Raw genomic sequence first — 13,335 nt, 5'->3', positions numbered from 1 at the left:
GTTCACTGATGGACTCACGGCCCATGGATGTTGTCTGCTGAGATGCCCCTACCCAGGGGCAGTGTCCTTTACTGTGAGAAGATGGACAACAGCAAGTGTGGCCATTTCTCTCTTTCCCAGGAATGGAGGATGAGGCAGGGGACAGTAAGGGATAGATGAGAACTTGTTTAAAATGAGGCAAGGTGAATGCTCCATCCATTTCCACAGTTTATCACGCTGAAGCAAGGAGCATAGAATCAGGAGTCAGGAAGTCTGGGCTTTCATCAGATGTTTTCAGAAATTTGCTGTGTGTCATAGACCTAGTCGCTTCCTCTCTCTGGGCTTCAGCTTCATCTTCAGTAAAATGTTGGGTCGAGATCTAAAAGGCTAACCCCATGGTCATGACTGAAAACTCAGACTGGGTTTGCCAAAGCCATTTACTCTCGCCTTCCTAGCAGGAGGACAGTGCCTACCCACTACCACACTTGACTTCCTAAGAGCACCTATAAGCTCCCATTCCAGAGTATTCCTTGCTGGTCTATGTGACCAGCCACAGCCAAGAGCCCCTCACTGGCCCAGGGGCCCTGAACGCAGTTCTCAGCCTCAGCTAAGAGGCTGCAGGAGGCCCAGGGCTGGCTCTGTCTGAGAACTACATGGCGAACTCACCGCTTTCTGCCACAGCCCAGGCCCACTCATTTCTACCGAGAAGCTTTTCCAGAGCTGGCCAGCCCTTCTGTTCCTCTTTAGCTCAGAATCCATCCACTTGGATGAAGGCAGTTTGATCCACTCTCTCACATGAGGGGCTTAAAACTTGCTACAGACAAAGGGAAAGGCTGCCGTAGGCCCTTTTCACTTTTTTCCCTCTCTCCTTCCTGGCTCACTTTTCTCCACTCACCTTCCAAAACTTTCCCTTTCTTTCCACCTCTTCACAGGTACTTTCTCAGTTTCAGGGCCTCACCCTAACCTTTTTGATTTCTGGTTTCCATGGGGCTTTCTCTTGGGTTTCTGGGAAGCATGGCCCAGATATCTATGTCCATTCAGGTTCCCTTACCATATTCACTCCAGGGTCCATCCGGGTAATCCACCTCTCTTCCCTCTCCTTTCTCCCTGTGGGTTCTTCTTTATCCTTCTCCATCCACATCTTTATTTATTTATTTAAAATATATTTTTATTTATTTCAGAGAGGGAGAGAGAAATAGAAATGTCAATGATAGAGAATCATTGATTGGCTGCCTCCTACATGACCCCCACTGGGGATCCAGCCCTCAACCTGGCCATGTGCCCTGACCGGGAACTGAACTGTGACCTCCTGGTTCATATTTCAACGCTCAACCACTGAGCCACGCTGTCTGGGCTCCATCCACATCTTTAAAAAGTCCCCTGCCCCTATCTTGGCCATAGTTGGCAGGTGCATTTGTTTTCTGGGTCTGTTTTAATAAATACCACAGACTGGTGGCTTAAACAACGGAAATGTATTCCTCACGGTTCTGGAGGCCCAGAGTCTCAGATGGAGGTATTGGCAGGATTGGTTTCTTCTGAGGCCTCTCTCCTTGGCTTGCAGATAGCTGTCTTTTCCCTGTATCTTCACATGGTCGCTCTTCTGTGTCCTAATCTCCTCCTCTTATAAAGACACCAGTCATATTGGAATTAGGGCCCACTGGCCTCATTTTAACCTGCTTACTTCTTGAAAGACCCTATGGCCAAACATTGTCATATTCTGTAGTACAGGGGTCGGGAGACACAACTCAGCCCACACAATCAGGGATGATAGTGATAGTAGAGACAGTACAGGCGTTACATGCCATATCTGATTTAGGGAAGGATATAGAAGGTAGGTGCCTTGTAGTCCAGAGGGAGTGGTTCAGTATGACCTTCTGAGGCCCTGTCCACTCAGCGCACCCTAACCCTGGGTGCTCCCCCAGAGTCACAGGCACCTGAACTAAAGAAAATCAGATGGAGAGAGACCTAAAAGAAGCCAAGCATCAGATAAACCAGAAGTTTAATAAAAATGAAAAAAAAATTACAATACAGTGGGCTGGCAATGGGCTGCTTTAGAAGGTCTGATATATTGGTCGTGCTGACTCCGTGTGGGTTCTAGGAGTTCACAGGATTGGTCCCTCACGCCCGAAGATTCACTTCACTCATTTGGCTTGTCCCCATGGGGGAGGCCTCTGTCCTCTTGGTGTAATTTTTGACCAGGCTGGTTCTGGACTCCCTCATCCTGTGAGGAAAACTGCCTGAATCTGACCTTCACCATTGATGAGAATGTTCATTTACATTGTTTTCTTAAGTCCACACTTGCACTCCATGTTCTGAGGTTGACAGATGGGTGAGAGCCTGTTTTATGGAGAATAAGAGCTTTTGGAATGCTGGCACCTCCTCCGTAGGAAAAGCCACAGCTCCCAGGGTCTCCTGGATCCCCTGCAAACTCTTCTGAATCCTGCAGGCCCATCTCTCTTGCAACAAGTTCAGAAATGCAGAATGCCTGGGTGCTGGTGACAAACGGGACCGAGAGTCTGCACAGAAGGGGGCCCCGCTGGGCCTGGGCCTCCCTGCGGGGCCGCTGAGAGCCGCATCAGTTAGGAGGTACTGCTTCTCCTCCGGGGGTGGAGGGCTTTCCTCTTGGCGATGTCCTCCTCTGTGTCACTTTCACAATTCCTCTGGAAGAAAAAAAGAAGCCCAGGGCAAGAGGGTCATGAGATGTCAGGAATGGGGTTGTGCCACGCCATCAGGCCCCGTACACCTGGGCCAGGGGGTTGCAAGCCAGAGAGGTGGATGTTGAGAGGAAGGTTGTTGTTCTGTCCAGAGAACGCCAGGAGGAAGGAAAACAGGCACCCTAGTGTCTAGGGGGAAACAGGTGCCAGGAGAAGCCAAATTATAGCAATCATGAAAATTATATCTGGTGGCTGCCACATGACCAAGACCACTTGGATACATGGTCTGATAGGTCTCCTGAGCGCAGACCAGAGAGAAGGGGGGAAAAGGGAGCCACCGGGACCTCCCTAACCCCTGACGGTGACCACTTTATCCCCCCTCTTCCTCCACTGGCTTAGGCTGCACCTTGAGCAAGCCTTGCCATGCGGTTTTTCCAGGGAAATAGCTTTTGTGCTCCATTTTTATGAGAGAAGAAAAGAGTCAAGTACATTCCATGGCTAAACCAAAGCTGAGGCCCTGGAGGTCACAGTGCCTTTTTCATTCAGGCCGCACTGATCTATTGAATTATTAAAATTACTAAAAGAAGCACTAATTCAAAAAGACTTAAGCAAGTTATAAAAAAAAATCTGCTGTAAGATGTTCAATTTTAATGCTTCCCAAGCAAAAGGACTTATTTCTTTCTTTCTTTTTTTTTTTAAGGAAAATCCCTTTGGGAAAACTTTGTAATGGATGTCTAGGACCCAATCCTTTTCCACTTGCAGGGTGAGCCATTGTGCTAATGGTGCTGAGCATTCGAGTAAAAAGAGGACTTTTTAAAATGTTTAATCAAGGACAATTCTTAGGATAGAAATTGATAGTCCCTTCAATACTTTCTGGTCCTCTCTCCCCGTGGCCTGCATTATATCAGGGCAACGCAGCTGGAAGGCATGCCTGCTGTGCACTATATCCCTTCCCAGGGCCTTCTCCCCTTCCCCTGGCCGTAGCCACTTGGAAATTCAAGGTCAAGATCAACTTTAGCCAAACACATCCTGGACCAAGCCCGGCTATAACAATAAAAATAACTCAAGCTCCGCTGAATAGCAACTTTTTAGTGTGCGTCAGAGCCAAACAATAAAAAAGTAAGCTGGAGGAAAGTCTGCCTGTCATTAACAGGGATTTTCAGAGGGAGGGAGTCCAATTCCTTTTATAGCAGATGAGGAACGCGACCAGGGAAGGGACATAGCTTGGCCAAAGGCACATAGTTGTTTCAGTTCTCTGGAGCCATAAATCCTCAAGTCCTGAGCAAGAGCAAGAATCAACAAGAGCTGAGGCTGAGGAAAGAGGACCCAGGATGTGTGGGGGGAGGGAGGAACACAGGGGCTGTGCCGGGTCCTGGGATTCAGCCCGAGTGCTGTGTCCTAAGGCTGCTCATCTGTCTCAGGCAGCTGCCCTCCAGCCCTGTCCTGAGCAGGAGTCACCTTCTGTCCTGACCTGTGCCACCCCAGGCACTCCTGGGGCCCTCACCACACTCAGCGAGCAGTGAGGAGCATCTGTCCGGGGAACTTCTGACAGCTGAAATACTAACACTGCATTCGGAAGCACTGGCACTGCATTGTAAAGCCTACAGGAGTATTTTAGACAACAATAACCGCTAACCTGTATTGAGCACTTAGAGTGTCAGGTTCTAAGAATATGTCATCATTTAATCCCTATGACTGCTCTATGGGGTGGGAACTATTGTTAACCCCATTTTAGAAATGATAACATTTGGCACAGAGAGGTTAAGTAATTTCCTCAAAGTCACACAGCTATTATGTGGCAGATGTGAATCCTGGCAGTCTGGCTCCAGAGGCCGACACTCTTGATCAGTGTATTATAAGTCCCTCAATTTAAATGTACACAAAACGGTAACAAGCTAATCAAATATAAGATATCTAATTATTATTATTGATGTTCATCTAAAGCTAAACAGAAATAAGAACAATTGAAACATGAATATAAAGCTCCCATTCTACAGCAGATCTCTGGATTGCCAAGAATACATTTTGGATTGCCAGTGGTAGTCTCATTATCCGGAGCCCTCAGGTCCCCGGCAGGCTACCTGTCCTCGGGAAAAGGCTGGGCAGTGAAGAGGCAGCAGCGTGCCTTTGAAGGCCCACCAGCAGAGGACTGAGAGCCCCAGGGCTATGCTTCTCCTGGCACCCTCTAGGGCAGTGGTTCTCAACCTTCCTAATGCCGCGACCCCTTAATACAGTTCCTCATGTTGTGGTGACCCCCAATTTCATTGTTACAAATTGAACATAATTAAAGCGTAGTGATTAATCACAAAAACAATATGTATTTATATGTGTGTTTTCTGATGGTCTTAGGCGACCCCTGTGAAAGGGTCATTCGACCCCCAAAGGGGTCACAACCCACAGGTTGAGAACCGCTTATCTAGGTGGTCCCTCTGAACAGGAGGCCTCCACTAATCACGGTGCAGAGGAAAGCAGACCAGCAGAACTGACTGGAAACAGTTAAGACCCAACCGCTCCCCTTCATCCCCGGGCTCCAGGCCACCCCCGAATTCCACCCCAGAAGAAGGCACTGCATTTATTTACCAGGCTCTCATCTGGCCTCAGGTGCACCTTCTTCATCAGGGAGCGGGTGAGGTGGTTACACAAGGAGACAATGCTGAAAGAGAGCTGAGGGAGGGAGAGAAGAGGTGCCAGGTGAGAATGTGCACAGAGACCCCGGAGGGAACCGGGAACCCACCTGGGTCCCCTGCACCCTCAGCCCCACCCCCACCCCTAAGCCCTGACACACCTTCCACCGTCTGCGGACATACTGCTTCTTGAAGTTCTCCAGGTTGACCACGGACTCCCTGCGCACCAGGGCTTGCTGGTTGTCCACCGGCTGGGAGACAAAGCAGAGCATGGCAGCTGACACTGAGCTCTGGGCAGCGGCCACCCTCTCCACCGAACCCCCAACCACAGGCCATCCTCAGCCTGACCCTGGCACCCTCTGCCGGGCAGCGCATGCGGAGGGGTATCACACTGAGGACAACGTTTACAGATGTCTCAGCTGTTCAGGAGATGCCCTGGTGCCCCTGAGCTATTATTACCACAGATGCACATGCTGGCCAGGGCAGAGGCTGAGCTCCCGCAAGAAGAAGTGAGGGAGGCAGGGCTTTCGATCACAAATCACTTTGGGAAAGGGTTATTGTATAGTAGTCTAGGATGCCCACTGTGCACTGAGCCTGATGGGCTTTAGCGAAACGGATGCCTTGCTGGCAAACAGGACATTGTACTCCATTCAAAAGTAAATGGAAGGAAATAGGCGCTTTGATGAAGGTCAAGAGGAAACGGAATATGTAGTTGCCAAGAAGTCTGGATGACTTTTCTGAGCCTCAGTTTTCTCATCTGTAACATGGGGATAATAAGTAACACTGTATATCAGGGTTATTTAGGATTAAATGAATGTGGGTATGTAAAGTGCTTAACCTAGAGATGCTCAATAAATAAAAATAAATTGAAATAGGAGAAGCAAGATGGCGGCGATATAGGCAGACGCGTCCCAGGTCTTGTCCCGGAGCAAACGGAGTAAGCAGCTGAAACTAATAACACCCACCCCGAATTGGCAAATTTACTCAGCTGGTGAGACGGTTTGCAGCCGGGAAGGGCAGACCTCCCCTGGAAAGGTTAAAAACCAGGGATCTGGGCAGGAAAGTTTGCCAGACCTGAGCCCAGAGGGTCGGAGGGAGACCGCATGGCAGACAGCCGCGTCTCTTGGGACCGACACAGACCCTGACCGGGGTAAGGAGTTCCGCGGGTTTGCTGGCGCCAGGAGATTTGAGATTTGGATTTTGTGATTGCGGAGAACTGAGACTAAAGGGGGCATCCTGAGGAACTGATCAGACCATGCAGTGCCCATAAGAGAGGAGCGTTTCCCAGATCATGCAGTGCTGGTAAGAGAGGAGCGTTTCCCAGACCGGTAAGAGAGGAGCGTTTCCGCGGCTGGCCGGCGTTTGTCTGTTTCTTTGTTTTCACTGAACCCTGCTCATAGGACAGTTCGGATACAGACACTCACCTGTGCTGAAGAGAGGGTGAAGGTGCAGACGAGGGGAATCTGGGGAGAGGCTGAGGAAAAAGGGGGAGCCGGAGGAGGTGGCAGCGAATTGAGTGCTGAGACACCCCTGGGCCCAGGACTGGAGCAGCCACTCCCTCCAGAGGGTGGAATTCCTCCCCCCAGCCCCCCAGGCAAGGAGCACAGCCACACCCAGATTCCACCCTGTACGAGATAAAGGATTAAAACAAGCTGATTAGTCCCTGGGAGTTACCAGGGTCTGGCCTATAGAGGGATTTTTAGTCCCACCAACAACACAGAGCAGGGTAAGGATTAAAAAAGGATAGAGAAGCTGTATAGCCTCAGAGGCCAACCCCAAAACACTGCCACCCAGAGGCTGAGCCACAAACTGACTCTTAGGGGAATACAAATTAAGGCAGACTGGATCACAAATACAGCCTGCTTTAAAATCAGGACTGTGATTTACAACACGGAGGAACAGTGTAATGCAGGGAAATTCAACACTCTCCTAAATACCTGGCAGGACTAAGGCGAACCAGGCTGAAGAGTAGAAGAACCGAAAGACCATCACTACTGCAAATTTTTTCTTTTTCTTTTTCTTTTTTTTAATTTTTTCACCTTTTTACTAAGAAACCATTTTTTTTTCTCTTTTTCTTCTTTTCCATCACCTGATTTTACCCTTTCAATTACCACATTTTTATTTTTAACCAGTATTATTACTGCTACCATTTTACCATTTTTTAAAGTGCCATTTTATTTTCTCTTTATTTTCTTTTGGGATTAGTGTTCTCCATTCTATTTTCATCGTTCCTTTAGCATTAACTTTCCCTATCTCAATTTCACCTCTTTGCTAAAACCCTCTTCCTTACTTTTCCCCTTTTGGTGTCCTGTTTCTCTTACCCTATTCCTGCTCCAGACTTTCCCAATTCCTTCTTTTTACCCCCTGTCTAATTCCACCCTACTTATATATCCTATTTCCAATCTACTGCTCTAAATCCTTATACACCTATTCTTTATCCTTCTTCACTTTCCAAACATTTTTTTTTCTCTTATCTTTCTATTGTTTTCTTGATTGTTGAATATATTGGGCTTTTTTTTTTTTAATTTTATTTGTTTGTTTGTTTTGTTTTGTGTTTTTTTTTTCTTTTTTAGGACTGGTTGTGAGGTTGTTTTTCTTTTTCTTTTTTTTTTTCTGCTGGTTTTTCCCTTCCCTCCCCCACCCCACCCCGGTTATTTTTGTGCTTCTGTTTTCCCTTACCCCTCTGGATATTATTGGTGGTTTGTAGTTTGCATTCATCTCCAGGGATCTGTTGCTGGAATTTGTTGAGATTAGTGGCAGTTCTATTGGAGTTTGCTCCTCATACCAATAGTCTCTTCCCCGCTTCTACTTCATTCTCTTTTTTCGCTCTCTTTTTTTCCCCAATTCTATTTTTGCACTCCTTTTTTGTTTGTTTTTTTCTTATTTTTCTTTTCTGTTCTCTCTTTTATCTTCTTCTCTTCTTTCTCCCTTATCCCCTAATTCTCTTAATTCGGGTGGTCACCTTTATTTGGGGTTATTAATATTGTGAATATACTTGTGTTCAGTGCCTGGTACGTTGTGCCTTGCTCTGTTGTATTTTGTGCCTTTAAATCAACGCAGCAGATCCAAGCAACAGCAGCCCCCTGATCACCGCAGCCTCCTGATCACCACAGCCTCCTGATCACCACACCCTCTGTCTGTGGAACAGCAGCTGTACGTGAAGCCTCCCCCCACCAGCCAGAAGAGCCAACACAGCTGTGAACAACACCCACCAGAGGAGCTGCTGCCAACTGGAAAGCAGCTGCTACCGCAACCGTCTGAGCAGCAACCACAACCCAAGGAGCCCCTGCCACCCAGGGAGCAGCCACTGAACATCTCAACATCTACATATGTCAGAGAGATCAAACATGGGTAGGCAAAGAAACCCCCAAAGGAAAGAAAAGGAGGACTCGCCAGAAAAGCAGCTAAGTGAGACAGAGATATGCAACATGACGGAAAAAGAATTCAGAATAAGGTTCCTAGAGTACATGCACCAGATGTTCAAGAAGCAAGAAGAAACAGATGAAAAACTCAACTACTTATGCAAGAAGCTAGAAGAAACAGATGAAAAAATCAACAACTTAAGTAAGTCCCAAGAAGAAATGAAGAGTGACATAGCTTCAATAAAAAACTCCATTGAAAGTATCAACAGTAGACTGGGAGAAGCGGAGGACCGAATTAGTGAATTAGAAGACAAGGAAGCAAAACACACTCAAACTGTACTGAAAATGGAGAAAAAAATTAAAAGACAGGAGGAGAGCCTAAGGGAGCTTTGGGACAACATGAAACGAAACAACATACGAATAATAGGGGTGCCAGAACAACAGAAAGATGAACATGGATTAGAAAACCTATTCGAAGAAATAATATCAGAAAACTTCCCTGAGGTGGGGAAGAAAAAAGTCACACAAGCCCAGAGAGTCACAAACAAGGTGAACCCGAAAAGACCCACACCAAGACACATCATAATTACCATGGCAGGGAGTCGACCAAGATGGCGGCGTAGGTAAACACCGGAGACCGCTGCCGCAAACAACCATTTCAAAAATACAACTAAAAGACTGAACGGACATCACCCAGAACCACAGGAAGGCTGGCTGAAGAGAGACTCTACAACTAGAAGGAAAGAGAACAGCAAATCGAGGCTCAGAGGCGGCGCAGTGTGGAAAATACAAAGGTACCGAGGTGCGCGCGAAAGCGGGCTGGTGGCTGAGGGCGCGGTTGTCGTTTTCTGTCGGGACTGAGTCCCAGACTCTGGGCTCCAGATCCGGGCGAGTCTCTAGGGACCCAGACTCAAACGGGAGAAGCGGGATTACCCGGCATCAGTTGGAACCTGAGGGCAGCTTTCTCTCCGAGGTTTGCAGCGGCTGCCGGGGTTCTGAGAAGCAGAGCCTCTGGGAACGGGACTGAGCGTGGCCATAACTGCTCCCTCCGCCCGCCCTGTTGATCCCGCCCCGCCCAAAGCCTGCGCACAGCCATTTGCTGATCGCCTCAGGCAAAGGCTGGATTAGCGCCTCCCCAGAAGACAGAGTTTTCCGCACAGCTGATTACTATAGCCAGCCGGCCTGAGGGTCAAATCCCCCTAGTGTTAACATAATTACCATGGCAAATGTGCAGGATAAAGAGAGAATCTTACAGGCTGCAAGAGAGAGACGGAAAGTAACATACAAGGGATCTCCCATTAGATTATCAAATGATTTCTCAACAGAAACACATCAGGCCAGAAAAGAATGGACGGAAATCTACAAAGTGATGCAAAGCAAAGGACTGAATCCAAGAATACTCTATCCAGCAAGGCTATCATTCAAAATTGAAGGGGAAATAAGAAGCTTCACAGACAAAAAAGGGCTAAGGGAGTTTATCACCACCAAGCCAGCCATGCAAGAAATGCTAAAGGGACTGGTGTAAAAAGAAGAAATATCAAGCTCAGAAAGAAAACAGCCACACACACACACACACAAAAAGAAATGGCTACAAACAAGTACCTTTCAATAATAACTTTAAATGTAAATGGACTAAATGCTCCAACCAAAAGACATCGAGTGGCTGAATGGATAAAAAAACATGACCCATACATCTGCTGTCTACAAGAGACCCACCTCATTAGAAGGGACTCACACAGACTGAAAGTGAAGGGATGGAAAAATATCTTTCACGCAAATGGAAAGGAAAAGAAAGCTGGGGTAGCAATACTTATATCTGACAAAATACATCTCAAAGTGAAGGCCATAACCAGAGATAAGGAAGGCCACTTCATAATACTAAAGGGATCAATACAACAAGAAGATATAACCCTGGTAAACATATATGCACCCAATGCAGGAGCACCCACATACATAAGAAAACTTCTGGAAGATATCAGGGGAGAGATCGACAACAATACAATCATAGTAGGGGACTTTAATACACCACTGACATCACTGGATAAATCCGCTAGACAAAAACTCAGCAAAGAAACAGCAATCCTAAATGACTCACTAGATCAGATGGACTTAATTGACATCTTCAGAACACTTCACCCCACAGCTGCGGAATATACATTCCTCTCAGGTGCTCATGGGACATATTCAAAAATAGACCACATATTGGGTCACAAGCAAAGTCTCCACAAATTCAAGAAGATTGAAATCATAAAAAGCTTCTTCGCAGACCACAATGGCATAATGTTAGAAATAAACTACAATAAAAACAACCCAAAATACTCAAACACTTGGAAGCTGAATAGCATGTTATTAAATATTGATTGGGTTACCGATGACATCAAAGAAGAAATTAAAAACATCCTGGACACTAATGACAATGAAAACACAACAATCCAAAACCTCTGGGACACAATGAAAGCAGTCCTGAGAGGAAAGTTTATAGCTCTACAGGCCTATCTCAAAAAACAAGAAAAAATGGTAGTCAATCATCTAACTCTACAACTCAAAGAATTAGAAAGAGAGCAACAAGAAAACCCCAGAGTGAGCAGAAGGAAGGAGATAATAAAGATTAGAGCAGAAATCAATGAAATAGAGACCAAAAAAACAATACAGAAAATCAATGAAACCAAGAGCTGGTTCTTTGAAAGGATAAACAAGATTGACAAACCCCTAGCCAGGCTCACCAAGAAGCAAAGAGAGAGGTCCCAAATAAACCAAATCAGAAATGATAGAGGCGAAATAACAACAGACCCCACAGAAATACAAATGATTGTTAAACAATACTACGGGCAACTCTACTCCAACAAACTAGACAACCTGGAGGAAATGGACAAATTCCTAGAAAAATACAACATTCCAAAACTCAGTCAGGAAGAATCTAAAAACCTCAATAGGCCAATAACTATGGAAGAAATTGAAGCAGTCATCAGAAAGCTTCCAGCAAACAAAAGCCCAGGGCCAGACGGCTTCACAGGGGAGTTCTACCAAACATTCAAGGAAGAACTAAAACCTACCCTCCTCAGACTACTACAAAAAATTCAAGAGGAAGGAACACTTCCAAGCTCATTCTATGAAGCCAGCATCACCCTAATACCAAAACCAGGTAAAGACATCACAATGAAAGAGAATTACAGGCCAATATCCCTCATGAACATAGATGCCAAAATCCTCAACAAAATCTTAGCAAATCGGATCCAGCAGTACATCAGAAGGATCATACACCATGACCAAGTAGGATTTATCCCAGAGATGCAAGGATGGTACAACATCCGTAAATCAATAAATGTGATACATCACATAAACAAATTGAAAGAAAAAAACCACATGGTCATATCAAATTGATGCAGAAAAAGCATTCGACAAAATCCAACACCCATTTTTGATAAAAACTCTCAGAAAGGTGGGAATAGAAGGATCATACCTCAACATAATAAAAGCCATATATGACAGGCCCACAGCCAACATCATACTCAATGGACAAAAACTAACACCATTTCCCCTAAGAACAGGAACAAGACAGGGATGCCCACTCTCACCACTCCTGTTCAACATAGTACTGGAAGTATTAGCCATTGCAATTAGGCAAGAAGAAGAAATAAAAGGCATCCAAATTGGAAAAGAGGAAGTAAAACTGTCCTTATTTGCAGATGACATGATATTATACATACAAAACCCTAGAGACTCCATCAAAAAGCTACTAGACTTAATACATGAATTTGGCAATGTAGCAGGATACAAAATTAACCCCAAGAAATCTGAGGCATTTCTATACACCAATAGTGAACTTTCAGAAAGGGAGATCAGAAAAACAATCCCATTTACCATCGCACCAAAAAAATTAAGATACCTAGGAATAAACTTAACTAAAGAGGTTAAAGACCTCTACTCAGAAAACTACAGGACGTTGAAAAAAGAGATAGAGGAAGACATAAACAGATGGAAGAACATACCATGTTCTTGGATTGGTAGAATCAACATCATTAAAATGTCCATACTACCCAAAGCAATCTATACATTCAACGCACTTCCCATTAAAATACCAATGGCCTTCTTCAAAGATCTAGAACGAACTCTCCAAAAATTCATCTGGAATAAAAAAAGACCCCGAATAGCTGCAACGATCCTGAGAAAGAACAAAGTAGGTGGGATCTCAATGCCAGATATCAAGCTGTATTACAAAGCCACTGTTCTCAAAACTGCCTGGTACTGGCACAAGAACAGACATATAGATCAGTGGAATAGAATAGAGAGTCCAGAAATTAGCCCGAACCAATATGCTCAATTAATTTTTGACAAAGGAGGCATGAACATACAATGGAGCCAAGATAGTCTCTTCAATAAATGGTGTTGGGAAAATTGGACAGACATATGCAAGAAAATGAAACTAGACCACCAACTTACACCATACACAAGAATAAACTCAAAATGGATAAAGGACTTAAATGTACGACAGGAAACCATAAAAATTCTAGAGGAATACAAAGGCAACAAAATCTCAGACATATGCCAAAACAATTTCTTCACTGATACAGCTCCTAGGGCAGTTGAAACTAAAGAGAAAATGAACAAATGGGACTACATCAAAATAAAAAGCTTCTGCACAGCAAAAGAAACCATCAACAAAACAACAAGAAAACCCACCTCGTGGGAAAACATATTTGCCAACGTCATATCTGA

General features: G+C 45.4%; 1 protein-coding gene across 1 annotated transcript in view; it reads right to left on the bottom strand.

The window, feature by feature from the left end:
- Positions 1-1,961: 1,961 nt before the first annotated feature.
- The window catches only part of DAPK2 (death associated protein kinase 2), a 123,047-nt gene continuing 111,673 nt past the window's right edge, over positions 1,962-13,335 (bottom strand). The window contains exons 10-12 of the mRNA XM_070421298.1: positions 5,419-5,508; positions 5,214-5,297; positions 1,962-2,639 (exon numbers count right to left, since the gene is read on the bottom strand). Of these exons, the coding sequence (XP_070277399.1) occupies positions 2,559-2,639; positions 5,214-5,297; positions 5,419-5,508 (255 nt within the window). The 3' untranslated portion in view covers positions 1,962-2,558. The remainder of the gene's footprint in view (positions 2,640-5,213; positions 5,298-5,418; positions 5,509-13,335) is intronic.

This window comes from Myotis yumanensis, unplaced genomic scaffold (genome assembly GCF_028538775.1).
Source record: "Myotis yumanensis isolate MYYU_CA2020_CCGP unplaced genomic scaffold, mMyoYum1.0.hap1 SCAF_1, whole genome shotgun sequence".
Taxonomy (NCBI): domain Eukaryota; kingdom Metazoa; phylum Chordata; class Mammalia; order Chiroptera; family Vespertilionidae; genus Myotis; species Myotis yumanensis.
This window is presented reverse-complemented; position numbering and strand designations above follow the sequence as displayed.